The sequence below is a fragment of the Triplophysa dalaica genome, chromosome 19 (assembly GCF_015846415.1).
Source record: "Triplophysa dalaica isolate WHDGS20190420 chromosome 19, ASM1584641v1, whole genome shotgun sequence".
Lineage (NCBI taxonomy): Eukaryota > Metazoa > Chordata > Actinopteri > Cypriniformes > Nemacheilidae > Triplophysa > Triplophysa dalaica.
The window spans coordinates 10,723,446-10,751,061 of record NC_079560.1 but is presented as its reverse complement, the minus strand read 5'-3'; the positions used below and the strand labels follow the sequence as shown (position 1 = coordinate 10,751,061).

General features: G+C 38.9%; 1 protein-coding gene across 10 annotated transcripts; it reads left to right on the top strand.

Moving 5' to 3' along the window:
• Positions 1-123: 123 nt before the first annotated feature.
• mark2a (MAP/microtubule affinity-regulating kinase 2a) lies at positions 124-26,584 on the top strand. 10 transcript variants are annotated; one of them, XM_056730243.1, is made up of 19 exons: positions 124-1,195; positions 10,858-11,013; positions 11,494-11,547; positions 12,399-12,447; positions 13,192-13,257; positions 13,671-13,741; positions 14,021-14,077; positions 14,983-15,219; positions 15,290-15,409; positions 15,505-15,604; positions 15,943-16,055; positions 16,163-16,283; positions 16,363-16,487; positions 16,581-16,669; positions 18,619-18,756; positions 21,024-21,284; positions 22,611-22,637; positions 24,739-24,777; positions 25,163-26,584. In XM_056730243.1, the coding sequence occupies exons 1-19, from the start codon at positions 1,145-1,147 to the stop codon at positions 25,593-25,595; spliced, it is 2,307 nt and encodes a 768-aa protein (XP_056586221.1). In that variant the 5' UTR covers positions 124-1,144; the 3' UTR covers positions 25,596-26,584. The 10 variants fall into 10 exon arrangements, with proteins under 10 accessions (XP_056586221.1, XP_056586219.1, XP_056586225.1 ...); XM_056730241.1 differs by having other exon boundaries at positions 15,505-15,640; XM_056730247.1 differs by having other exon boundaries at positions 15,502-15,604; positions 24,742-24,777.
• The last annotated feature ends 1,032 nt before the right edge of the window (positions 26,585-27,616 follow it).

Sequence of the window (27,616 nt, the reverse complement as noted above, 5' to 3'; positions counted from 1 at the left end):
TTATTTGTAGTGTTTGTATTATATTGTAACAACTACAACTAAAAGACTTTTATTTTGAAACATAATATGAGGGAGTCAGAGGAAGTCGGTCATCAAGCAGGTTTCACATTTCTCTTGAACGCAAACAACACTGGCGTCCGGGCGCTGCTGCGGTACCAGTCGTGACCGCCCGACAGTTCGCCTTTTAACCGCTCATACATATAATTCGCCTTACACCACCGACGGGAACAGAACAATTAAGAGACATTTACATCTGGGAAACGGTTACGACTTGTTTTTACTACCAGACTGTAAAAATATCAGCGACTTTTTCGAAGACACACGGCCAGCTAACGCGCGTTAGCAGGTTAAATCAGATTTTTCTGAGGCGCACAGGAATCGCATATGACCATCTTCACGATGTATTTGCTCTTGGATTACTAATTTGCCACAACAAGTTGCCGTTAAACATGGACATGTAGACACCTGTATGACGGATCATTTCTCACAGTAACGCTATACTGGGCGCTGCTGAGTTTGCTAACTGGAAGGAGCAGCTCGACAACTTGCCCTGAAGTTTGTCTGTACTAAACTGGACTCTTATCTGCCTTAATTTACTGGCGTTAAGAGGAAACGACGACTGAAATTATTACACCACCAATGCACAACCATATACAGTCGATCGTCGATAGTTTTGGCTAAATTAGGGACCCTCCGGACGTTTTCCACCTGGCCTTATATAACTTGGAGTCCTCGGACTCGATTTTACTCTTCTGTGCTTGGAACAGTTTTGTTTTGTTTTTTATCAGCTAGAGAGTTACATTTAAACCGTCTATCCTTCTACGGTGATAATCTTTCGGTATTTCCACCGAAAACTCACGGAAAACCACGTAGGAAGTTGAGATTCAATGTTGACACCCAGTCGATACTGTTTGTCAACCGAGGGATTGTTTCTGGCAGTTTTGTTTGATTTCCTGACAAATCACGTCAAATATGATTTAATGAGAGAATCATATCAAAAGTAATCTTAACTAGTTTGGCACAAAGGGCAAGTTGGACTTCGGACACTTCTCATCGTGCTGTACCCATGTCACGTTTCATTGAATTTTGAGGGCTGTGAACACATTCAGTTTTAGAAAAAAACTGTCAAATCCAGTCTCAAAAGATGTCGACCAGGACACCACTGTTACCAATGATTGATCACTCAACTGGCCAGGTGAGATTTCTCTAAATGTGCCTAGAAGTGGATGGTTAGCCATCTTGTTTGTTTTGTGGATTGGTTGATTTTAGACATAGCTTGGCTGTTGGTCTTTTATGAGAGTTTTGTCGTTTGTTCAAGAATATATATATTTTTCAATTACTAAAGGATACAATCAAATAAGATTGCTTTGATTCTCTTCTATCTACTTTTATGTCTGTACATCTGTCAACACTGAGCAATGCTTTTTCAGTTGTTGAATTGCTTTTCAATACAATGAACTAACTTGTTTTTAGTATTAACTAATAAACAACAGGAAACATTCTGCAATTCCTTTATACACAATCTTAGGAAATAACTTGATCATTTACTTTAATTATATGTATTTACCCTTTAAAGATCATTGGTTAAACAAATGCTTTGTTGCCTTGTTACAACCATCCACTTTTTTAAGCCAGACTTTGTTTGTGGGTGATGTGGGTTTTGAAATGGCCCTAAAAACAACTCATTTTAAAGATACAGCAATTTGTCTGTTAGCTTTCACATGGTTTCTAGACACTTTAGCCTCTCTGGACTGAATGCACGGATTCGTTCATTTGTTTACATTAGTGGACCTACATTCAACACACATTTTATAGCTTTCAGTAAACTGTTTTGACTGGTCTTGAGGTAACAAATTGATTTGTTTTAAATCCCTAAATGCATTTCCTTAGTCCGAAATCCATTTGTTCAGTATTGTTTAAAAAGAGCACTCTAAAACGATGCATGCTAGGTAGCTAATTCTAATAAACACTTCTCTTTTATATCCCAACGTCGAGTTTAAAATACAGGCTGATTTGACCTTGATTGTTTGATCCAATTTATTTTAAACTCTGAGTGTATAGCTTATAAACATTGTTTATAGAACAGGTGAAATGTTACAGAAATGTTTCCTGACCAACCATACCAAATCGATTTGCAGGGTAAAAAGGATGATCAACATTTTCATGTAGCTTAGGCATTAAAATATCAGGCCAAACAGATGTAGTGCAGCCAAAAGATTTTTATAATCTCAGCCTGTTTCCCATGTTAATCTGTTTAAGTGCAGATCAGGACTTATTTTATTTATTTACTCCTTAAGAAACGTTAGCATTGGAGTTGTGGTATTGTGTCTCTTGTCGAAGATTTGTAACCCCTGTCAGTCTGGACTAGCATTTCCAGTTGAGCTGGGCATGGTTTGGGGAGTGTCACTGGGGGTGTGTCTTCGTTTTGAATGTTTACAAAGATTGATCTTCACGCACAGTGTGTTTTAAGCCTTTCCTAACCAGAATGGCCTGCAAGGTTAGGTGATGGAAGAAAACAGCACAATTCTCTTGTTTTAAAGCGAACCCATTCATTTTATCACCTGCAGCTTGAGCTTGATATGGGCCTTCCAGTCTCAAACATGAGGCTACAGCATAGTAGCGTTTACCGATGGGGGGGTTGGTGTTCAGCTGGTGTCTATTTGCGTACTGGCTGCTACCTCCCTGCTCTGGAAATAGTCATGGTGTGATAAAAATACAGATATATGACAAGCCAGCTCACAGACCAGCTTTATTCACCCCTCCCCGTTTGATGTACCCCACTGTTTTTCCCCCAGTCTGAGAAAGTCGCCCCTCACACGGAGCCTCTACTTCTCTGTGACCTTCTAGCGCATGAAACACTTGTGTTGAACAGGGTTGTGAGAGCGGTCGCTCGGCAACATTCCCGTAACCGGTGTCCTCTTTCGGGTGTGCGATGTGTCTTGGGGTGGTTTTCGTATCCTTGTCAGATATTAGTCATTCACGCAGACCTGAATGTCCTCCCTCAAGCCTCTGTAATTAAAAACCAGCAGTTCAATAGGATGCGTGCACCATGCTAGTTGCATGCACCTCCACAACACTTCAGTGACAAAGTTGTCTCCTGGCCAGAATGTTTATTTCTGTTTACATATAAGGAAAAGTGGGGTAAGATGTGCCAGTGTTTACTTTATTGTCTTATTTTAACAATTTAGGAATTTGAATTTTTATATAGTTTTGGTTTATATATTTGTTTAAATAGTGTATATATTAATAAATATATATTAAAGAACCTAAGTGATATAAGGCAAATTCTTAAGTTATTAAATTAACACGGTTACGTAAAATGTGGCACAGGTTACCGCTCTCTTCCTTATATGTAAACTTACGTGTATCATAGTTTAGCTTCCTCAGACCTGGAATGTAGATTTTTTTTATCAATTTTAAATGACATGTCATTTTCTTTGACACGCAGAAAATGTGACCCTGTCTGTGAAAATTATTTTTTAAACAAACTGTTTATAATATATTAAATTATTTATATTATAATATAAACTGGCAAGGATAAGAAAGATTTATCTTCGTTGTTAATATTTTTAGTAAAGGTTTTTGTCACACCATAGGACACACGTATGGTTTATATGTTAACTACCCATACATATGTCCCTTTTTTAATTCACATGGCTTACCCACTGGCACATCTTACCCAACTCTTCCCTGTGTGAGACTATTATTCAGTCACAGGGCTTTATGCGGAGTAAGAGACCGAAGACTGTGGTGAGAATATAGAGATCTTGGTGAGGAGCATACAAGGTGACAAAACCATTTTGAACAATAAGTCATCATAGCAACATGAAACTTACACTGTGAAGGCAAATGCAGCCAGGCTGTTACCGCTTACCGCTTACTGTTATTGCTTACGCGATTTTCTGTATTAAAGCACTCGCTGCAGCCTCCCAGACAATGGCGTTCAATTGTATTGTACATATTAGATTATGTTGTCCCTATAAAAGTAACCGCTCCTAGATATTTGTCAGCATTGACGTCTCTGGAACAGCCCTCTGCAACCAGGCAGGAAATGTCAGCAGTGACAAACAATTAAACCAATCTTTTTCGTATAGGAGTCAGAGAACACACTATAACAGGTTCTCCCAATGTCATCACAATTCTTTTGGACTTGAGTCTTGTCATTATTACTCTAGTGACTGAATTGTTAAAATGAAGGGTTGTGTTATTGGAGGTTGATCGTCTGGTTGGTTTTCCCGCTGGTGCAAGGCTAAAGGAAATAAAGGTGTTGGGCAGAACTGGTTTTTCTAGGAGACAGGTAGAGCTAGTTCATTCATGAAAGAACAGTTGGGGTTGTTACCTGCAGTGTTGTAATTGATAAGCTCCTGTATACTTATGATGTTTGATTTGTGTATGAAAGAGAAGGATTCCACCTGGCAAGGCGCATTCTGTGGCAGGAGTAGCGAGTGTTTTATCGATGTTTATGCGGGTGTGGCAATGAACTACTGTGTTCAGATTTGGGCAGATGTTGTGAAATCAGAAACTGCTTTCATCTTGTTATAACATATCAAATACCAATGGTTTCTGTCTTCCAGAGATAGGTCTCCGGAAGGAAGGACATTTCAGAACCGTGTCCATGCACAAAGACCATATTTTATGGATGCTCATTTTTTGTTAAGTTGAAACCCCAATTGGAAAGTAAAGCTGTAAATCATGTCCCAGATTTTAAACCTTCGTATTACTTGATGTAAAAATAAATTGAGGAAGTAATACAGTTTTGTGTAACCCTGTACTGAATTCGAAGCATTTTCTTATAAGTAAGAATTGTGTCACTAGTTTAACTTCAAGTAACATGGTAGTCTAATTTTAGCTAAAAGTATTCACAGAAATTGTTTATAAATCCGTGACTAATCGTGAAATGCCCCCAAAAAAGGAACATTAAGATCTGAAAGGTCTGTTCTCTTCTTTTATTTCTTCTTTTTCTTTCCTGATCAGTCCTTGAATTCCCTCAACAAATTACATCATTATTTGTCAGCCCAACCTATGGTGTCATCTGTTGCTGACCTATATAGCCTTTTAGTGATATCTATGTGATAATGCAGTTAATTCAACATTCTGATCATACAATTGCCCAACGCCTCGTTTAGTTAAGATAATTGGATCTAATAATAATTGTCGTTAATATGATAATCTTTTTAATTCCTTAGATTATAAATCTCTCTCTTCTAAATAAATTCCCCAGCGATGACATCGTTCATCTAGCCCTCTTGTAAATCCGAGTCATTCCACTGGTGGATCGGCTGAACTGGAGAAACCTTCAGTGCGCCTCAGTTTGTGGTTCGTCCGTTCCATTGTCTTGGTTCCCAGCTGTCCGGGCATGTCAACGCTCGTATCCCTGGAGCTTCTGGAAGGCCTCCTCTCGCTCCGGCAGCCACTCCTCCTGACAAACCCAGACACGTCGCTTCCTGTGTATTCCCAAATCATTTAGGGATTTTTCTTCTCTCTCTATCTTACTATCCTCTATCACTGTACTTCCGGGAATTAGCTCAACTTCCTGTTGTGCCGCAGCGTTTGAGGAAGCTGCTTTTCTCAGCTCGGCCCCCACAGAGATCCGCATGTAGATCTTATTTTATCTCCTGGTCTTTAAAATCCATCTCTGGGTTATTTATCTATTGCTATCAACACTGGGCTTTTGCTTTGAAACCAGCCTGGGGCATCTGTCTTCACTTTTGTCATGAGCTTTTGAGGACGTTAAACATTGTCATTTTTTTGGTGTTTAGTTATGTTCATGTAAGAGTAAGTCATACATATAGTTTGTAACTCACTTTAATGCATGTTTTGCATTGAGTCTTTTTTGGTTCACACAGTCATTTCAGTTTAAAGGGTGCTAACACAAACTTTGTCCAGTTTGGTAGACTAAAACTGTTTATTTTACAGTGTTTTTTGATTATATTTATTAAATATGTGTATGCCTTTGTATTTAGAAATACAAAATTAATATGCACAGTACACAGATATATATTATGCAAACACAAACTTTTATTCTAGAAGCAAATTAATAGTTTGAATGCCTTTTACTTGTGTAACGCCTGAGTGCATTTTAATATATGTTATTCATCATAGGTGAACGAACCTATGACGTGATGAATAATTTATTTTCTGAATGTATTCATACTGCAACTGCACCCACAATGTGCATTAAAACACTGGAGAAATGCAGATGTTCTTCCACAGAACCACGTGGAAGGTCTCTTAAAATGCTTGAAGCGTGTCACTTGTTTACTTCTATTGTAATTTTCTCAAAGGAAGGCAGCTCTCCTCCTGTGCGTTTGTTGCATCTTTTCTTTTCGCTAGTCTTGGATGTTCATGCAAAATGAAGTCTGGTGGTGGCAGAAAGTTTTTGGCTTGGCTTTCTCGTGTCGTTTGTGAGTTTATAACCAGATCATAGGTCTGACTGATATCTTATGTTTTGAGCTTTTTTCTGCTTTGTATTTGTTCGATTCAATGTGAGTTTGTTGAAGTGGCTGTGGAGCGTGTATTGAAGGTCAGAGCTACGTGCGTCTGTGTGTGCGTTCCGCGTTACTCTCACTGCACACGTATGCTGCGCATCACCCTGCCGTGACGTGTGCTGGCTGCAGTATCATTACAACTTTCCTCACGTCACGATGAAGAAACAAACCTGGGAAGCTGCAGAAACACGTATGCTTCTGTGTAGATATTATGGAAATATGTGAAAATGAAAGGTGACTGAATAGGTAATCTATGTATTTCCCACCAAATTCTCATTGCTATGATGTCATCTTTGTTGCTTAAAGAACAGTTCACCCAAAAATGAAAGTTCTGTCATCCTTTACTCACCATCAAGTTATTCCAAATCTGAATAAATGTCTTTGTTCTGATGAACACAGAGAAAGATATTTGGAAGAATGCTTGTAACCAAACAGTTCTTGGACACTTTTGACTACCAAATGTTCTTACTATTGTATATGGTGATATGCTAGAATAATGGTTTGTTGACCTAGTCAGGACACAATGTTTCTATAACATCTGAGGGTTTTCTTGGGAACCTCTCAATGAATCACCCATAAAGGGGTGTGGTTAAGCAGTAAGGTAACCTAATCTTGCTCAACAAAGTAATTATGAGGAATGTGTGTCAAAACCTAATGACAGAGATTATCCAGCAATTTGATCTAAACCTGTCTCTGTAGTTGACGTAGGTGAAGGGCAGATATAGCGCAGTGATGTTCAGACAGGTCTAGGGATGGGTATCGTTAAGGTTTTAATGGTATTGCTACTTTTATCGATGCCACTTATCGATCCGGTACTTTAACGGTACTCTTAACGGTACTTTTTTTTTTTTATAAAAGACAAAACTAAAGCTGGAGTTGTTTTCACTCTTTAAAACATAGTTTACTGACCCAACATATCTTAATGCAGGTAAAAGATGACTGATGACTATTATTCATAGAGAATTAAAATAAAGTGCATGTGGGCCTAAGTTTGTTTGTGTTTTTTGTTGTTGTTCAATAATAACCATAATTGGACCAGATGCTGGAGTGGATTGGTTCACTGTAACTGCAGCTTTGCATTCACATATTGTAGTTAACTCTGTTTGGGCTTAAAAGTTATACAGGTTTGGAACCTCTTGCAAAGTACACACACAAAAAATGGTTATGTATTTCATCAATAAAAAAATATTTTTTAGGTAAGCTCTGCTTTATAATTTCTTAAGCATCATTTATTATTATTGATCCATTTTAAATGCAGTACTGTGAAAGCATTTTTCAATGTTTAAGACTTAATTAGGCTACTGCAGAAAAAAATACTCTAAATATTTATATGTAGGCTCTTTTTTAATGTGATGTGTGTTTATTAAATGATTACATACTAATTTAAAGAAACCTTATGCAATGTTTATGTCGGGGTTATTTAGGAAGACTGCTAGGCTAGTATACACGTACATGAGGACGTGGATGATGAACTAGTAGCTATAGGCAGTCGAAAACTTGCATTTCTCTGTCTGCACATTAAGCACTTTTGAAAGATGTTTTGCCAGATTGCTTGTGTTTCCGCTCTTACAAGCTAAAATCTTGTTGCACTTGTTGCAACGAGCATTGTCTGCATCCACTCGAGTGAAATGTAACTATACTTTAGACTGTTTGATTCTCTCCGCCATCGTCACTCTATTAAGCGCGAGCTCTCGTGTTGTGTGCGCGCGCGAGCTCTGTGTAGTGTGGGACAGACGGACATTTTGCGTTATTTATCAATAGGAAAAGTTTTTCTTAATTTCTCCAGTACCGACAGAAGAACCGTTAACGTCAGAGCTTATCGATACTTCAGTCTTTTATAATTTAGCCCCGGGACCGATTAAGTACCGGGTTTCGGTACCCATCTCTAGACAGGTCTGACTGCAGGGATGGACGAACTCTCACATGATCACGAATATGGTGGCATTGACCAACAACAGTTAAAGAGTGCGATGATCCAGACAATAGACGGTCTGTTCAAATCAATGTGCTCACCTCTAAGCCTGACAGACTTTTCTCATACTGTGAGCTCACAGAGGGGGACAGGTCACAATTGATGCACTGTTTCTATTCAAGACAGAAAGAGCAAAGTGCTCCATAGACCCCCTGATTGTAAACAGACTCCTCCCTCTGTCTCTCACCATCAGATTCTCGTGTCTGGTGTCTGTCGTGTGAGCAAATTCACAGCATCACACATCCTCTATCTCTCTCTCTCTCTCCCTCGTTCTTACTGTGCATTTATATTGGACAATCTCTTTTCTGAAATTGTATTGCTCTATAATTGTAAAAAATATATTATAGAAGTTACACTTGTCATTTTTCCAGGTTGCATTAATATAACAAACCATGCCCATTTAACAAAACAAACACATCCTCTGATCCAGAAGCACTTCCTTTTTTTTTTAAAGATGTTCATGTAACATTATGATAAGCATTTATATTTTGTTGATTGTGTTCTAACATTTGGATAGTTGACACAGGAAAAACAGAAACAGGAAGTGCTTCTGGACCACTATTGTTTATGTCTGCACTGCATTGAATAAATAGCTTCTCATTAGGGGTGGGCGATATGGACAAAAAATAATATCTAGATATTTTTGGTGATTTTAACGATAACGATAATTACACGATATCCATTAAAAATGTGATTTAAAAAGGCAATTTAAATAGATTTAAAAAAAAGAGTTAATTCATCACTGATGATAATAATGGGCACAATGTAAAATGAAAACATTGCTTATTTATTTTCTTTAACATGTAAGTATTGAAGTAAAAACAATTCAAAGACATACAAAATACTAATTGAACTAGTGTAAGAACATCAAACTCTGAGTAAACATTCAGTTGTACACCTCTGCTGTAATGTAAATTGTGCAGCATACAAGCAAGATGAAATAATAATAATTATGAACAAATAGCATCTGTAAATAAAGTACTCTGATCTGTAACATATTGCACACAACCATGTGTCCTTAGGGCCTTATTGCCTTGCCACCTATGGCCTTATTGAACAAATACCTAACTTCAAGTACTGCCCAGTACAAAGATTGCACAAAAATAAAAAGGAAAATCTGCCCAAAAGGTGCACTTCCAAATCAGATTGTATTAAATAATATACTATACATTTGATAACAAATGACATCAAAGTAAACAAGGTCCACAATTTACAGACAAATAAACTATAGTCACTATTATTAAAGCACACACTGGCATGGACAGATTCTGAAACTTTATAGAACATTATAGGCAAACTGCTCACTGTTCACATGTAGATTTAGTTCAAATTATGAGCCAAGACAAATCCGTCATGATAATACAGAATGTACTCGGGTCTTGTCTTTTAAATGAAAGAGCTTGTTGTGCAGTATTCAGTCGCCGCTTCTGTTTCTCCAGAAGTCGGCTTCGCGCATAAGCTACACAAACACAAGAGCGCGAGGCAACATGACGTCATCGTGGAGTGGGCGGTCAGGTAAACAGTTAAGAAACTCCCCTTCCGCGCTCGCGTTCACGTGCCAGGCACGTTCTCGCGTGAATAATTACGAAACGGCTCTCTAGTCACAGATTTCGATGGGTCACAGATTTCGATGGGTCACAGATTTCGGCACAGCGCCGGTGTTCAACTTGCGGGCGGCCATTCGCTTACCATGCCTGTGAGAGAGATGACGACGTGTATGCGCAGAACAGCAATCACGTGACGCCCTGCTGCAGCCTCTGAATGTGTGGCGTTTTAATGCGTGTTTTTTCGGAGTAATTTAAATACTCGATAATGAGAATTTGCACATCGTTTACACAACAAACTCGATATTATCGCAGACGATATATATCGCCCACCTCTACTTCTCATCTTTTGTAGTAGCATTAGAAGGCGACTCTCTGCATGTGGCAGTAACCAACAGGCCGATCAATGTGGGGACTTTTACACATTATGAAATGCAAATATCAACTGAATTTGCAATTGCATTTGAATTTTGACCGAGGTTTGCTTCCATCGACTTGTTCCACATTCTCTCGCTTTCGTTTATACAGCACATCAATTGTTAACCAAAGCGCTGTGTTCTCCACGTCCCTACCGTCTGATCATCTTTTACTCTCTTCCTTTTTTACCTCTCATCTCAAGTTTTTCAGTCCATGTCTGCTTAGTGTGAGAATTCGATGGCGACTGGCGACAGTCCTATCCAATCAGAATCACCCAGACTCTGATAAGGATATTATTAAACCAGTGCTCTGCAAACATCTCTTCTGTGCTTTTAGGTTAAACCTTCATAACAGTTTGCCGTGGCAGAATGGTAGTCTCTAGCATTCAGGATAAACAAATGGCCTGATCACTGTTTTGCACTCTCTTTCTTTGCAGATTCACTCCGACTCAAAGACCAGCGGACGCTCCAACATGCTTCACTCCACAGCGGACGAGCAGCCCCACATCGGCTGCTACAGGCTTATGAAAACTATCGGCAAAGGAAACTTTGCCAAGGTCAAACTCGCCAAGCACATCCTCACTGGAAAAGAGGTGAGGATTGTGTCTTGTCATGCTTACCCTGAGATCTCAAACATCCGTCCACCTGCTCCCACTCAGACATGCGTCACAATTTACATATTCCTGCCACACACTGAATTCCATAATAGTATATGCAGTGACACTTCCGGTTTAAATAGCTGATCATGTAACCAAGCTTGTTTTTAGATCCCCTGTGCCCGCTTATATCCTGCAGCATGATGTCTGACGCACTGATAGCACATAACGTGACTCCCAATTGTAGAAAGTGGCATGAGAACGATAGAGAAGAGAGGGCAGGGGTAAAGTTTGTGTTTGCGTGTGCGCGCACACTCGCTGCAGGAGTAATGTGCTGTAATCTCAATGCGGCATGGTGAATTGCTTCCTGATGATGTGAGATTGTGATCTGTATGAAGGCAGACCGAGGCTGATATTCGCCCTGCAGCCTAAGCCCTTTTCCCAAGACCTAATCAAACTCTTTACTTTCTCGGTTAGGTGGCAGTGAAAATCATAGACAAGACACAGCTCAACTCCTCCAGTCTTCAGAAGGTGAGTCTGACCTCTCCCCTTCTGCTTTGATACAGTTTCAGGGGGTTACTAGTAGTTTTTAAAACAACACTCCCACTCCTGTGTTGAGTCTCTTCTGTTCCCTCATGGCTTTTAAGAGGCAAAACATTTAGTCTGACGGGTCTACAGCAGGGCAGGCATCTAATTATAGGAAATTAGACTCAAATGCTTCCTGAAGTATAGGGTTGGGTGGTGGTGGTTAACCACATCTTGTGTTGTACACATGTGTATACATTTACACATTGTGACATAGTGTTGTCACGATACCAAAATACTTTAAATGCTAAAATCAGTGAAATCTTGTTATTCTCATTTTTTTATATCTTGAAAACTTATGTTATATTTGGGAAAATAACCAATGTTATCATACTTTTTATAAAATCAAAATAATGCCATGTATTCAGTTTAATTAATGTTATATTTTTGTATAAACTTGACACTTCGGTCATCATTTCCTCTCCCTCTTGTCATTACAAACCTTTATGACGTTCTTTATTCTACAGAACACAATAGAAGATATTTTGAAGAAAGTTGGTAACCGATCAGCACTGGAACCCATTCAGTCTTGTTGTATGGACACAAAATCAATTGAAATGAATGCGGTTCTGTAAACAACATTCTTCAAAATATCTTTTTAGGTTCTGCGGAAGAAAAAAATTTGTCATACAGGTTTGAAAGGACAAGAGGGTGATAACAGAATGATCAAATGAAAATGATATCAGAATTTATATTTTGGGGTGAACCATCCCTTTAAATTCTGGTACGTTTGACTGCTATGAAGGACAAATGCATTGTGTTTGCAGTACATTGACGTCTTGTGTTTTTGGTTTCAGCTATATCGGGAAATGAGGATCATGAAGCTTTTGAATCACCCAAATATTGGTAAGCTTAACTGCCTAAATCACAGCTAAGACTTTTAGCTCTAATCTCCACTTTTCCGGTTTTGGCTGTGCCTACAGGGCTTTTTCCTCCGTATTGGGTTCATTAATCTGTGTCCAATCTGTGTCAGTGTTTTTCTATGGAACTGGATTTAAAGTCTATAAACCACATGTAAATACCCAAATCAAAATGATTCTTCGTCCTTATCCATCATAGCTCACAGCTGTTTGCCTTGACATTATTCAGTATGTGGTCTGCCTGTTATTTATTTATTTATTACTAAAAAAACGGTCAGTTCTGGTCCTTGATTCTGATTCGTTGATAGGAGTTCACTTTATTTACTTATTTTATAAAACCTTGCTACGCATACGGACTAGCCATTTTACAAATGCAAGTTGGGGCATCCGGCTTTGTTTCTACACTGCTCGTTAGAATGCTTTATTCTGATTGGCCAGTCGCAACATTTGCAGGTTATTTTCTCATGTGGCAAGTAGCCACAGTATAAGTGGGATGATGTACAAGCAGCCAGCTGTTTTCGCGACAATAAGCCTTTTTAGTGTGATAAAAGACCCTCCACGATAACAACTGGCTGCCTTTGATTTATACCTTACATAACATTGACCATATCACACAGGTCCAGTCTAGCGTGCTACGTTTTAAATGGTTGTTCTGCTTTTATGGAATATTTATTAAAGCAAAATGTCATGAATTGAATTTTTATGTTATTTTTTTCTGGTCCTCTTGCAGTGAAGTTATTTGAAGTGATTGAGACTGAGAAGACCCTCTACCTGGTAATGGAATATGCCAGCGGAGGTTAGAGCTCTCTCAAACCCATTTAAAGCTTTTTTATCTGCCTCATTACACCTCAGTTTCTCTCAACTCTAATCCACTGTGAATGTTCAGATCTTCTGTAAATGCCTCTGGAGTTTACTGAAGATGGGATGTGACTCTCAGACTGTAGTTCCCTTAAATAAAACATTTCTCTGTCCTTAGCTTACCTTACCTCTTTGTGCTGCGTCACTGACCTCTGCAAATCTAATTTAAATGGGATCATGCCCTTAAAGAAAAAAATCAAGGTTTTGCTAAAGGGACTGTCTCTGTTGATCAAAAGGAATTTTAGATAGGAAACAAACTGGCGGATTTTTCTGCTTGGTCTTTTCATTATCTTACGCAAGGATTCTGACTGTCTCTTTCATGACTCTCTTGTTTCTCTCATTGCTGTTTAGGTGAGGTGTTCGATTACCTAGTAGCCCATGGCAGAATGAAAGAAAAAGAGGCCCGAGCCAAATTCAGACAGGTAAGATGCTGCACATTGGCCTTGTTTCACTCCTATACAATTTGGGGTGGGACATCTGATATCGCTGTTTAATGAATACAAAGCTCAAATAAAGGCTGTAAACACAACATCAGCGGTTGGGTTTCTCTTACAAATGCATTTTGTTGTTGTATCTTGGAGACAAGAAGACCAAAGCATGATTTTGTTTCTGGGTGACCTCTTATCTGGGTAATTTATTTAAGTTGTTTAAATGTTCTTATGATTGAAGACTGAGCTAGCATCTTTTTTCTTTGTGTGCAGATTGTGTCCGCGGTGCAGTACTGTCACCAAAAGTGCATTGTCCACAGAGACCTCAAGGTACATGATGCATTTCATACTTTTATTTTATATATATATATATGGGTCAAAGATGAATAGGGTTAAGTGTAATACTGTTTTAAATTGATGTTGTAACTTTTCTGCTTAATTTAATTGCATTTATGTTTGAGTTTTTCGAACAAAATAAATATCACACATTTTTCCATGATTTACAGAAGACGCCCAATAGAATGTCATAACAGCCGGCTGCTTGTACATTATCCTGCTTATTACACGCCTACTTGCCACATGAGAAATAAACTGGACATGAAATGTGAATTTGAAATATTTTACTAGCTCATTTTTACCGAATGCAGATCTTCCGTGAGAAAAAGCTGTTTAGTAAGAAACGACGTTCAAACTTCACGAACAGGCAAATCAGTTTAATCATTTGTAAATATAATATATGTGTTATATTTATAATAATTTTTTGTGTAGTATTAAACTGACCTCTCAAAATTATTTGCAGTGTCTGGGTTAAAGGGTGTTGTTAGTTTTGAGCCGTTGACATTTGAAAAGAAAAACCCTTGGAATGTCACGACTGGCCAATCAGAATCAAGCATTCAAATGAACTGTGTAATAAAGCACAGTAAAATGTAATTTGGTCCCTTATCCTTTTATATATATATTTAAAATGTACAAGTCAGAATAAGCATGTTGTTTGGATTTGTACATAAATATTTTGTTACACTGAATGAGAATGTAACATTTCAACAAAATTTTGACATTTTATTCTCCCAAAAACTTAGTTGAAACCATAAAGTAGACATTATACTTGCATTTAATGTGCTTTCTATGGAATCAAAATCACTTTTGTAACCGGGGAATCTTAACGTCTTTGACCCATATAAATATATTTATTTATCTGTATGTTTCAATATTGCTAAACACTCTATTGCTTATAGGCAGAGAATCTGCTCCTGGATGCAGACATGAACATAAAAATTGCAGATTTCGGCTTCAGTAACGAGTTCACACTGGGCAACAAGCTGGACACGTTTTGTGGCAGCCCTCCCTACGCTGCCCCCGAGCTCTTTCAGGGCAAGAAGTACGACGGGCCGGAGGTGGACGTCTGGAGCTTGGGGGTCATACTGTACACACTGGTCAGCGGTTCTTTGCCGTTTGATGGACAGAACCTAAAGGTGGGAAAATTTTAGGTCAGATGTCAACAACTTTGAATCAAATGCTAAATGATTGTGTTTGATTTTTCAGGAGCTGCGAGAACGAGTTTTGAGGGGAAAGTACAGGATTCCCTTCTACATGTCGACAGACTGTGAGAACCTGCTGAAGAAATTTCTTATACTCAACCCAACCAAGAGGGGAAGTCTTGAGGTTTGTACATGTGCATTTATCTGTTAAATTTTGGGGCTGCAGGTTTTCACATAGCGCCCTTAAATGTAAACTGCTCTTCTGCTTACACCCAGCAGCAGATTATGAAGGACAAATGGATGAATGTGGGCCATGATGATGAGGAGTTGAAGCCCTACATTGAACCCCAGCCCGACTACAAGGACCCTAAGAGGACAGGTCAGCACCACAGCAATGCAACGGTTTGGAAGAGAGGTGGGGTAGTCGTGTCCGGGGCTGATGGTGGTGGGTGGGGTTTGAGACCAAGATGGGTTATGATTGGGTGATTAATCTTGGTGGTGGCACTGGATCTGAATTCCTTGCAGCATCTCATCTGTGAGTTGAAATGAAGATTTTCATGTTTACTTGTCAGTGAATGGATTGTGCATTAGTGTTGTACAGATTTTCATCAAGAACAGGAAGTGGTACCGTGTTTTGGATGGGCAAACATCCAAAAGTCATGTTTATTTCTTTCACAGGTTTCCTCTACAGCTTTAACTTCTTTTCTGTTTTCTCAGAAATCATGCTGCGAATGGGATACTCTCTAGAAGAGATCCAAGACTCCCTTATCAACCAAAAATACAATGATGTCATGGCAACTTACTTATTACTGGACTTTAGGAACGCCGAGGTAATGTTACTACTAAAGATCTCAGTGTATTTGTAAATTAAGTTGTATTTATACATGAATGTTTAGTTCCGGTACTCGGTTATGATGCTCCCTTTTCTCTCTTCTAGCTGGATGAATTGTCAATAAAGCCCCGCTTAGCCATTGACCTCACAAACAACGCCCAATCACCATGTCACAAGGGACAACGCAGTTCCTCCAATCTGAAGTCCCGCAGATCCACTGACCAAAGTAAACCATCATCCTGCTGGCACGTCACCCTTTTGCCCTTTCGATTTTTTTCGATTTTCGTCTTCTCTCTCCACCTCAGGTTCATCTGTTTCCTCCAAGCGTCCTCAGGGCGACAAGCACATCAGCAATTCAGGCAGCTCCACTAAAGTCCCACCCAGTCCGCTGATCTCTGGAGACAACAAGAATACTCCAACCCCTTCCACAGTGAGTACCTGAAGAACTGGAGCGTGATACACAGCACAACAGAGTTTCAGTGTCACGTGACTAATCTTGCTGTGCTCTCTGTGTGGCCTATAGAACAGCATCCTCTCCTCAGGCACCAGCCGCAGCAGGAACTCTCCAACTGCTGATAGACACACTTTGGGAGTGCATAATGGCAAGGACAGGTACTGCCACGCTCCATTCCTTAAGAATCTTCTCTGTGTGTAACAAACCATATGCCCGAGAAGTTCTGTTTCAACACCTAGTGAGCTGCCTATTGAGGGGGGAAGTTGAAGCACCATGGATGGATTTAGCCTTCTCAGAAAATTTCAGCATGCATTGCGACAAGATCAGAAAAAAAACTCCAAGATGGTAGCCAGAGTGAAAGAAATGTTTTTACTGAAAAGTATTAGTCAGAGGTCACTTATGATGCTCCTGTCCGATAAGGATGCTGATTTAGAAGCCTATGTTGGCAGTTCGCTAGGTTTTGGAACAGAACTATGGTCTTCAATCTGGACTTGTATTAAAACAAGCATATGTGTATACTTGGATTGTTTGGAAAGCCTCTCTGCGCTCGACTCATTCTGTCAGGTTGCTGCCCTGCCAGCATGAGAAACATAATCTTGTAATACTCACACATACATTCTCACAGTAACAATTGCACACATTTAGCACTGCGGCAAGCTGAAATCTGTTCTGCTCGATTCACAACACCTTCGGGAATGTAGATTTAGTGTGAGGATAAAAAAATAATGATCGCATGCACAAAAATTCACAGTTGCAGCTACTGATCAAGTGCTTGGGTTTGTAATGATAATACATTAAAATAATAATCCAGGTTATTTTCAGTTGATCAATTATAGGGATGTAACCATATTATTGATAGCGTGTTATCCCAATTGCAAAATTGCCGCTATATTATTGTGGTTACATGACTGTAATAATCAATAGATCTATGGGCCTGACATAGAGAATGTTAGAAAAATGATAAGATGTTAGCTTTGTCAAGGTCCATCTTGTGCAATTATTTTGTTTTATAAAAGGAATTTTTATAAAGCAACAGTTATGATTAGAGGATGCTCATGGCACGTTTCCAAGTCATCATTTGTCATTCAAAATACTGCAATAAACACCGTACAGTGGACGGTATACCGAGGTGTTATCGTACAGTGAGATTTTAATATTTTTACACCCCATCAATTAACTTGCAGCAAATGCGTTTAAGCACTCAAAGATGGCAGCGTAGCAAGTTAGCTTAAACGTTATGGATAAAAACATATAAAATATGAAGCCAAGTTACCAAGAAGCATCCTGTAATCACCCCAAAAGGTCTGCGGATGTGGTGAAATAAATTGACGCATTACATCTGATGTGACCCTGATGTGGTCAATCCCTTAATCTGGAGTTAGCGATTTTGGCCGACCCCCTTCTGTAAAGTCACGGGGAGAGAGAGAGAAAGATGGAAAAGCTTAAAACGGCAGCAGGGCAGCGTGATATGGATGTTTAAGTTTGCCGGAGGTGTCGAGCCGCGGCATGTTCGGAGTGCTGACGTGAAGGAAATGCTGAGTTTGGTGTGCACGCAAGGTCAAGACACAGAGCAGCAAAATAAAGCGACTGATGAAACACCTGTCACACACAAACACCATCGTGCATTGTGTTTACAGCAGTATTTATCCTGCTTGCTACTCTGCATATGTTATCATTGGTTTAATGCTGTTTACGTGTTTAATAATTTAGTTCATGTTAGTTGTTTTTCAATAAACGTGTCGTCAGTCGCTTTGATCATGGTCAGTCTCATTACAAATGCACAGAGACAGAGAGAGCTTTGCAGAGATAATGCGAGTTTGTTTCTTGTTTGACAGGTGTGATCACTAGTAAGGATGCTAAAAATAAAGGTTTTAAGACCAAAATAGCCTCCAAAGATCAAACTTGCATTATTGAAATGCATGTGTTGTATTTTTATCATCTGGTTTGTGCTCTTCTATGTCATTGCTTTATTCATCCATTTTTCAAGCCATAATTCATCTAAGCTGAATCTAACCTATCTGCTTTACATCCCCACCCATACGTCCCTCCACTTCATACGTGGGGGGTGTTCGTACACGGGGGCTGTTGTTATTCGTCTATCCCCCAGCCTGAACACTCCAGGGTCCCGCACCTCAACCGCCTCGGCAGCCGCGGTCCTCGCCACCTCGTCGCGCACCCGCCACCAAAAGTCTTTGTCCACCTCTGCCCACCCAAGTCCCCCAGACCTCCACGCACATCGCCCCAGGCAAGTGCCAGCTACCGCCAAACTCAATTCGCAAAACCGAAGGTTGGGAGGGTCGACTTCAAGAGTCAGGGGATGGATGGTTGTGGGATTAAGTGTTTGGAAAGTTTTTTTAGGTTTGCAATGCGTGACGAAATGACAAGACAGTGGCCTCCTGATTTAAATTCGCTTTCTAAGATCGAGATGCCACTAGATTAAAATTGAGATAGTTATGTAATACAGCAATAAAACACTTTTTACGCTTAGCATACTTGGACATACATCGGACATTGGTCATGCTACCCTTAAATTTTTTCTCAACCCTGCCTACTTCTCTTTGATCCGTTCCCCATCACCGTCGCCCCCTTTCCTACAGAAATCTTTGCGTCATCTATTGCATAACACATCTGTTTCTAACCCGTAACTCACTGCCTTTCCTTAAGAAAAGTCCTTTGTTGTATGCATGTATCGTGTGTATGTTGATGACCCTCCTCTCTATAAGTCTGTTACCCCTCCTCTTTCACCTCCATTATCGTTCTGAAACACTGTGGTTTGCATGCTGCTCTGCAGATAAACCACACAGCATATTTATACCCACAACCCAGCTAAACACTGGTCTCAAACCTGTCATACTGCTTGTGTAATAACAGTAACTGCCTGTTTTTTTAAAGACCTTAACCTTTGTCCATTCTATGAGGTTAAAGCTTGCGTCACTTGTATGCATTCTAAACAAGATATTTCTCTCTGTCGGTGAAGCTTCAGTTTTTAGGTTAACAGTGGTTGTTGGAGTTTCATGTCTTGTTGGTGATAGTTGCCCGAGAGCTATTATTAAAGGTGAAGTGTGCTATAGTTTTCAAAGTAAAAACTATTTGCGGCTCGTAGGGATGTATCAAATCACTCAGCTCCCAATGCGAAATTTAAAATAAATTTCAATTGAAAAACCAAACTGCATTTTTTTAAACAGATTCCATATCAAATAAAAAAGGAATAATGCAAAAGTCTCTTTGACATACACAAACTAAGACTTTGTCACGTTTAAGAAATATCAGCATATCTACGTTTACCAAGTTTGCAGTAAACACAGAGGCCCCGGCTGTTCAAAATGTTTCTTGTGATTCATTTAACATCTCAACCGACTTTAATCATCACATATTACAAGTGATTTTCAACCGGCTTGTGGTGAATCGTTTCGTCCCTGGCAGCTAGACCTCTGTAAGTAAGCCATTTATTGACATTCGAAACTGTTTTTTCAAGACGTTGCTGTGTTTAATGCAACCAAACTAAGCAATGGCTCAACCAATGGCCTCAGTTTGGGGCAGAACTGTCTGTTTGATGTTTAGAGAACTTTTCCATAAGGGTGATCAGTGCCACACACTTTGCACACTTCATCTTCACCTCACGCATTAAAAATAACAGTAATGGCCTGATATGACTAACTATAGCCCATGGTTAGTCATGTTAATGGCATGTGGCATATAAGACCAATGACAGGTTAAAGGTCCAGTCAGTGAAATCTAGCTGACAGAACATGCCGAATTACATGCAATGGGACCCACGGTGTATGTATAGAAATAGCTCATTCTTGGTTATTAAAAACAAAACGCTTCACTGTTTATGCTCTTTATACACCTCTGAAGGCATAGCTATATATATTATGTTGCATTTCTATCAATAGATCATCCCAAAAATTACACACTGGACCTTCAATACATGGTTTCACAATTGCATGCTTTGTTTTTTTCTGTCAGGCTTGAAATTGGTTTTGGATTTATCCATCGTTTAATATTTAAATAGATCTTTTGTCTATATTGAAACATGCATTAGCTGGAAGAGATGCTGTTGTTGCCATAATTAAATGATGCTGTTATGTGTAGTGTATTTACTGCATGTGCATCTTGTTATTGTTTAATTAGGGGGGCTTGTACTTAGTTTCGTTTTAAAGGAAGTCATTTTAGATACCACTCTAAAAGGAAAATTATTGAATAATTTACTCACCCCCCTGTTTGACATTCTTCTGCAAGGAAATACAACAGAAGATATTTTGAAGAATGTTGTTAACCAAACAACATTGCCCCCGATTGACTTCCATTGTTTGGAGAGAAATTGCAAATTAGCAAATTTTGCTAAATATCTTTTTTTGTGTTCCACTGAAGTAATAGTCATACAGGGTTTGAACGACATGTATGGTGAATAATGACAAAACATTTATTTTAGGTCAAAAAAACTAAACTGCAGGAGCATCAATAATGAACACGTTTAAACTGTCTCTTTTTCACCTCTGAAAAACACAGCACAACCACACAGAGAAATACAGTGGCGTCCCCCTCCGCTCAGAACATAAACATTTCCTCCGTGACGGACCGTAACAATTTCTCCCGAGGGGTGACAAGCAGAAGCACTTTCCACGCAGGCCAGCAGAGAGCCACACGAGACCAGCAAGCCTCGGCATACAACGACCCCTCTGGCTCCCCGTCTCTATCCCATAGCAACAGCCAGATGCGTCGTCCTGGGACGGGCATCTTCAGCAAGTTTACTTCCAAATTTGTACGCAGGTGAGTACACGTGGGTTAAAGAATTTATGACTATATTATGTAGCTGTGAACAAACTCAAGTTTCAAGTAAATGCAATAAATCAACTCTTTTCTGAAATTTCCCAGTTTTTTCTTCTTTACAACACTATCGATAGGAACTCTTTTAAGGCAGGACTATGACCAAACCTCTCCATTGATTCACAGTCAATATGATTGAATGGAAATGCACATGTTCTTCATGTCATGAATGTATTGCGTTGTGGGAATAAGTGCACACATGCTCATGACTCTCACCAGTGATCCCCTCTTACAGGACGTGATGGTTTGGAGTGGCACAGTAATTTATGGCTAAGATCAGAAACTCTGAATCTAAGGGCTACTCGAGCAGAATTGTTTTTAAGAGTGAGACAGGCCACTAAGGATAACTAACTTATTAAATCAGACCCCGGTCTAACATCCATCCATCATGCAATGCAAATACCATGTAATGTTTCATCACTGAGCCAGGCCCTGTGTAACCTTATTAGATTAATTCCATTCTTTAATCTCACTACAAATCCTGTTTGCCCTGTTAGCGCTCACCTGCTGACTTGAGTTAGGGATGTTTTTATTTTTGTGAATGAATACAAGGTTGTGATGGAGAGGTTCTCTGTTACATCTGACATGTTTTGAGACCCAGTCACATTGTAACAACCAATTTAACAGAGTATACATCTATCACAGCCTAATTTTCATTACAGTACCAGTTCACCCAAAATAACAAATTCTGTCATCATTTCCCCTCCCTTGAGTTGTTCCAAATCTGTATAAATGTATTTGTTCTAAAGAACGCAGAGACAGATTTTTGGAAGAATGCTTGTAACCAAACAGTTCTTGGTTACCATTGACTATAGTAGTAGAACAAATTACTTTATACATTTCTATGTTCTGTTAAACATTAAATAAGACATTTTAAAGAATGTAGGAAAGCAAACAATTCTTGGGGCACTTTTGACTACTATTGTCTTATTTCCTTCTATGATAATCAATGGTGGCTAAGAACTGTTTGGTTAAAAGCATTCTTCCAAATATCTTTCTCTGTGTTCCTCAGAACAGATTTGGAAAAGCGGAAGTGCGAGTAAATGATGTGAGAATTTTCATTTTTGTGTGAACTGTCCCTTTAAAGTGTCATCCCTGATTACGGTCCATGTTCAGTAGACACAATAGCCAAACAACTCCTTCAATCCATTCTCTTACCTGACAAAACAACGGAAGTATCTAACTTTTGTGAGCTTTTCAACTGTGAGCTTCTGCAGATTTGAGATATTTTTCTTTCTTTTTCTTCTCTTAATTTATTATTTTTTGTAGAAATCTCTCATTCAGATTTCCCAGAAGGTAGGCTATAACACCACCCTCAAGTTTTCCCGAAACTTTTCTGTGCTCCTTCCTCCGTGGTGTCTTGTCTTGACCCATTATTTGTTCCATATATAAATATATTTTCATGGTAGTATTATGTACTAATGCTCTTCGTTCATTGCCTGACTCACTCCTCTGCCAGCCCTCTCTTTACTCCAGCAACACATTCCACATTCACTCGCATCACATCCCCCCCCCTCGCCTGAACCCGTACAGTCTCCGGTCATCTACATTGTCTCTCAGGTTTCTCCGCCCCATCTGTGATCCCAATATGCAACATTGACTTCACTCCTACAATGCAGTTGAACGATAGTTTGATGCCCCAAAAAGTTTTTGACAAAAAACGTATATTTTATCTGTGGTGGTTGTATGCATCAACAAACATACAATGCAACCACCGATGGCTTATTCATATAAGTGACTCAATGACTGGTTCTTTTTAACGTATCTGTCAAAAAAACGAAATCAAAATTGTAACCTGAATAGTTCCCTTGCATCAGGTAAGTTTATTATAGCTTGCAGACCAAATCACTCAGTCTGGCAGGGTGGGTACAGGATGCGAGTTGTTTTCATGGTGAGGGTTCTGAAGAACGGCTCCTGTTTCTCTCTTCTTACGGTCTACTGCTTATAATTCTTTTGTGGCTGAGCTAAAAAGGATGCGCTGCTTTATCCTTGCGTTCTTGCGCTGCCATGTTTTGGAGGCGTCTGGTCCGATGTTTTTCTCCCCGTCCGGCTCTCTGTATTCTTTCAACACACACCTCACTGTAGTCACGTGTACAGCCACTGTACATATGAGCAGACAAAATTGTTGGGCTGTGATCCACATCACACATAAGGCACACAGCATAGCAGCTATATTCTTAACGTTCGTCTGTCACAGGCAAGCATGATAAATGTAGGATTTGTAGGGACCCCTGGTGGTGGTGCCTTAGGCATTTCATTCAATAATTGTGTACAAAATGTTATTATAACCTTAATAAATGATAATTTAGACTATAAAGGCTCAAACAATATAAACATGGATTTGGATTCATTTTGAGGATCCAGATTAATTTCATGGCAAGCAGACACCAATACCTTACAACCTTATGTTAGTGTACTAGACCCCAATAGAAAGCTCCTGTCTGCTAATTTGTGCCGGTTTGTATGCTAAATACAGGGTGGCTTCTGAGTGTGTGTGTTCATTCCAAGGTTGATGGTTTGTGAGGAAAGTTGGTTATGAAATTGGTGAAGGGATTGTAGAGACATATTCTGGCTTCTGCTTCAAATATTCTTTGCCATTCTGCTGAAGGAAAGTAAAAAATGATGTTTGCGATAATATAAATGTTTGGTAACACTTTTCAATAAAGTTGTTTTTGTTAGGTAAATCCATGAACTAACAATGAGCAATATAGTTTACAGGCATTTATAAATCTTTGTTAATGTTCGTTAATGTCAATACATTTATGCATATTAGTTTATGGTGCGTTAGTTAATATTAACAGTTAAAGAGTTTGATCCTAAAATGTATTCGTAAATGCTGGAATTGATATGAGATAGCTAATGCATTGAAGTGATAGTTCATCCTTAAATGAAAATTCTGTCGTCATTTACTCACCCGCTTGTCATTTCAAACCTGTATGACTTTCTTTCCTCCGAAGAACATATAAAGAAGATATTTTGAAGAAAGTTGGTAACTGAAAAGCACTGGATCCCATTCACTTCTATTGTATGGACACAAAACCAATGCAAGTGAATGGGGCCCAGTTAGCAGTAGTTTTCAAAATGTCTTCTTTTGTGTTCTGTGGTAGAAAGAAATTCAAACAGGTTTGAAAATGACAAAAGGATCAGTAAATGATGTTATATGATATCACTTTTACTAATGTCAACAAATACAACTTTAATGTAAATTGTAACCAAATGGTTTTCTTAGTGTCACATACATTTAAATCTTGTATATGTCTTTAAATGACAGTATTCCACTATATAATTGGTAAATGCAGATTATAAAAAGACATTGTAGAAATGTCTAAAGGACTATCGGCAGTAAGATAGCAAACTCTTAAAAAATGAGAGACTAAACTTGTTGGTTTTCTTTGAGGAGTCCGTATGAGGGAGAGTTTCAAGATGAGGCCAGCAGGTGAGGACATTGACTAATAAAAATCCTTTGTCTCCAAAAATACTGCTCAAGTTACAAATTCCTTTCATTTATATAATGTGAAAATCTTTTAAAATTAGTTTAATCTACATCTTATCTTCGACTGGTTTAGTTACTTAGTGTCTGGAAGTAGATCCACCTAAAATCAACCAAATACACTATACTACCAAGCACCTTACAAGATGTCCAGTGTCTTAACAGATTTGACTGCATTGTAGTCTTCCACCGAAACACGTTGTTGTTGTTGTTGTTTTGTGAGAAGTAGTATGTAAATATCACAGAATGTGAGTTAAAATTCGTGCTACCTTGTTTTCCCTCTTATTCACTTTCTATTTCCTGTTTGTACCTCTCATCGTTTTCACCAAAGACCCATGTTGAGCACAGCGGACAAGATGGAGAAAGGTACCCAGGGACTGCCCGGTGACGAAAACAAGGACTCCCTGTCATCTTCACCAGCATCCAGTACCCTTTCGTCCACCCAGGCCTCACGCGACACCAAGCCTCGCTCCCTACGCTTCACCTGGAGCATGAAGACCACCTCCTCCATGGAGCCCAATGAAATGATGAAGGAGATCCGGAAAGTTCTGGACTCCAACAGCTGCGAGTACGATTTGCGCGAGCGTTTCATGCTCCTCTGCATTTCGGGCAACCCAGCGCATGACGATTATGTCCAGTGGGAGATGGAGGTGTGCAAGCTACCTCGCCTCTCTCTCAACGGCGTGCGCTTCAAACGGATCTCTGGCACCTCCATCGCCTTCAAGAACATCGCCTCGAAGGTCGCCAATGAGCTAAAACTGTGAGAAAGCTGGTGAGGTTTCTGGGAAGAAACGTGTGGAGCCCATAAACTAGGGCACTTTGAGAGATGGCGTTGTAAGCTTTTTGGCAGCAATGAATGAGTCTTGAGGCTGTAAAGAGGGAAAATGTATAAGACAGGTATATGGGGGACATTTGTGCATATAGACATTTTCAGGGGGTCTATTTTTTGGGGGAGGTGTTCTGTCTTGGTTTGGGTTTTCTGTTCCTTTATCACCCCAACCCCTTCACCCAGTGCTTTGCGTCATCTTTTATTTGTGGCGATTTTGTTCAAGTTTTGTGTTTTTTTTCTTGGACCACACAATTGTCATCAGTTCTGAAAGTTAAGAGAATGCCAGACATTGATCAAGTGGAACTGTTTGTCGATGTTTTTTCTCAACAAACACAATCCAGCTACTGTCATGGAAAGTTGAAACCCCCATACCCTGAATCTTATCCCTTGTTCAAACAAAAAATGATAAACCAACATACCATACTACTTGATCTTACTACCAATTTCAGGATACCTACATTGAGCAGAGGGGAAGAGATTGGTGGTATGACGCTCTGAATGTACAACACAAAATAGCAACGGGCATCTTGGATCTATGTGGTTAGATCATCTGATTTTCATATCTGACCAATAATAATATGGTAGCTAATCCTTACCCTCCACCCCATTTCTACACCACACCGTCTTATTTCAGCTGAAATGGAAGTGTTGACTTGAACCCTCATTGTGTTGGAGGTACATTACCTATTGACACTTTGTGCCCTGACAGTTAGTTTTGTTGTTGTTTTTTTCCTCTACTGCAGAAGTTATATATCTGAAACTAATTAAGGGCCAATTAAGTAATTATTGGTGGGCTGTAGTTTAACTAAGAATTGCTGGTTGGATCCAATCTGCTGCACTGGAATGAGTATGTGTTTCGTTGCCTTTCTCTGGAAAAGATAATATTATTATTATTATTATATGAATAAACCAGAAGTTGGATGATTTGTGTTCAGTTTAGTGAATAACCTTGTTTTTAATCATTGACTGTTTTATTTTTTATTATTTTATCTTGGAGCAAGATTTGAAGTCTCTATTTCCGTTCTTTAAACATGTTAAAGAGCACACAATACAAATAAAACTATTTACTTTCTAAAATATTTCCAACTGGGCACACAAACTTGGGCAAGTTCACTAAAAGGAAATCTTGTGTCCGGGGAAATGTTTTCTAGGCACAATAGATGCTTCACAAAATAATAAAGATATTTAATGATATATTTTCCATTTGTGGGTCTGTAGGAAATTGCACTGTAGATTATTATATACATTTTCTAAGCATTCTTTGTCATCTGTGATCTAAATTAGCGCAGAATGCTAAAATTACAATATGGACCACACGGATTTGATTTAAAAGTTATTGATAAGATTAAGCAAAGAGACCGAAAACCAGTCTTGAGCCAAGAGAACTTTAGTAACTTTATTTCCAATTTATGTTTGAAACAACCTGCCTGGAAACTAAAGTGCTGTGAAAGTTTTATGGCGTTTTCAAAAGTAATGCCATATAATCTATTATAAATTTGTTAACTGAATTAAATCAATATTTGGGGTGATCATGTTTTGCCTATAACAGCGCTTCTGTCATTGGTGAAGTTTTGCAGGTAGGTGTAAGTATATCATGAAGATGTTGCACTTCATACGGATTTCGTCTGTCTTGATAGTATTTCAAGTTTATTTTAAGTTTCAGTTATCTTTAGTTTATAAAATAATCAAACTGATTCAATTTGTAGGCCAAACTATTTGTTGTAGCACACAAAAATCTACATTTATTATTACAGTTAATAATCTATTGCTTTTCCTACTGCTACTAAAGAGAAATATATATATATATATATACATCAAGTGTATACAAATAAATACATCTTTAATGTCGTGTAGTGTACCTTAGAATTTTGCACACTATAGAACATTAAAATTAGTTATAAAGCTATTTCATATCTGCTGAATTTACACAATGGACAGATTGGTTAAGATTTAAAG

What these genes read in the sequence shown, in the direction of transcription:
- mark2a (XM_056730239.1), top strand. Translation starts at nt 1,145, where the DNA reads ATGTCGACCAGGACACCACTGTTACCAATGATTGATCACTCAACTGGC. An exon ending in ACTCCTCCAGTCTTCAGAAG is followed by an intron (nt 11,548 to 12,398) that starts GTGAGTCTGACC and finishes TTTTGGTTTCAG; the next exon opens with CTATATCGGGAAATGAGGAT. An exon ending in AATGGAATATGCCAGCGGAG is followed by an intron (nt 13,258 to 13,670) that starts GTTAGAGCTCTC and finishes ATTGCTGTTTAG; the next exon opens with GTGAGGTGTTCGATTACCTA.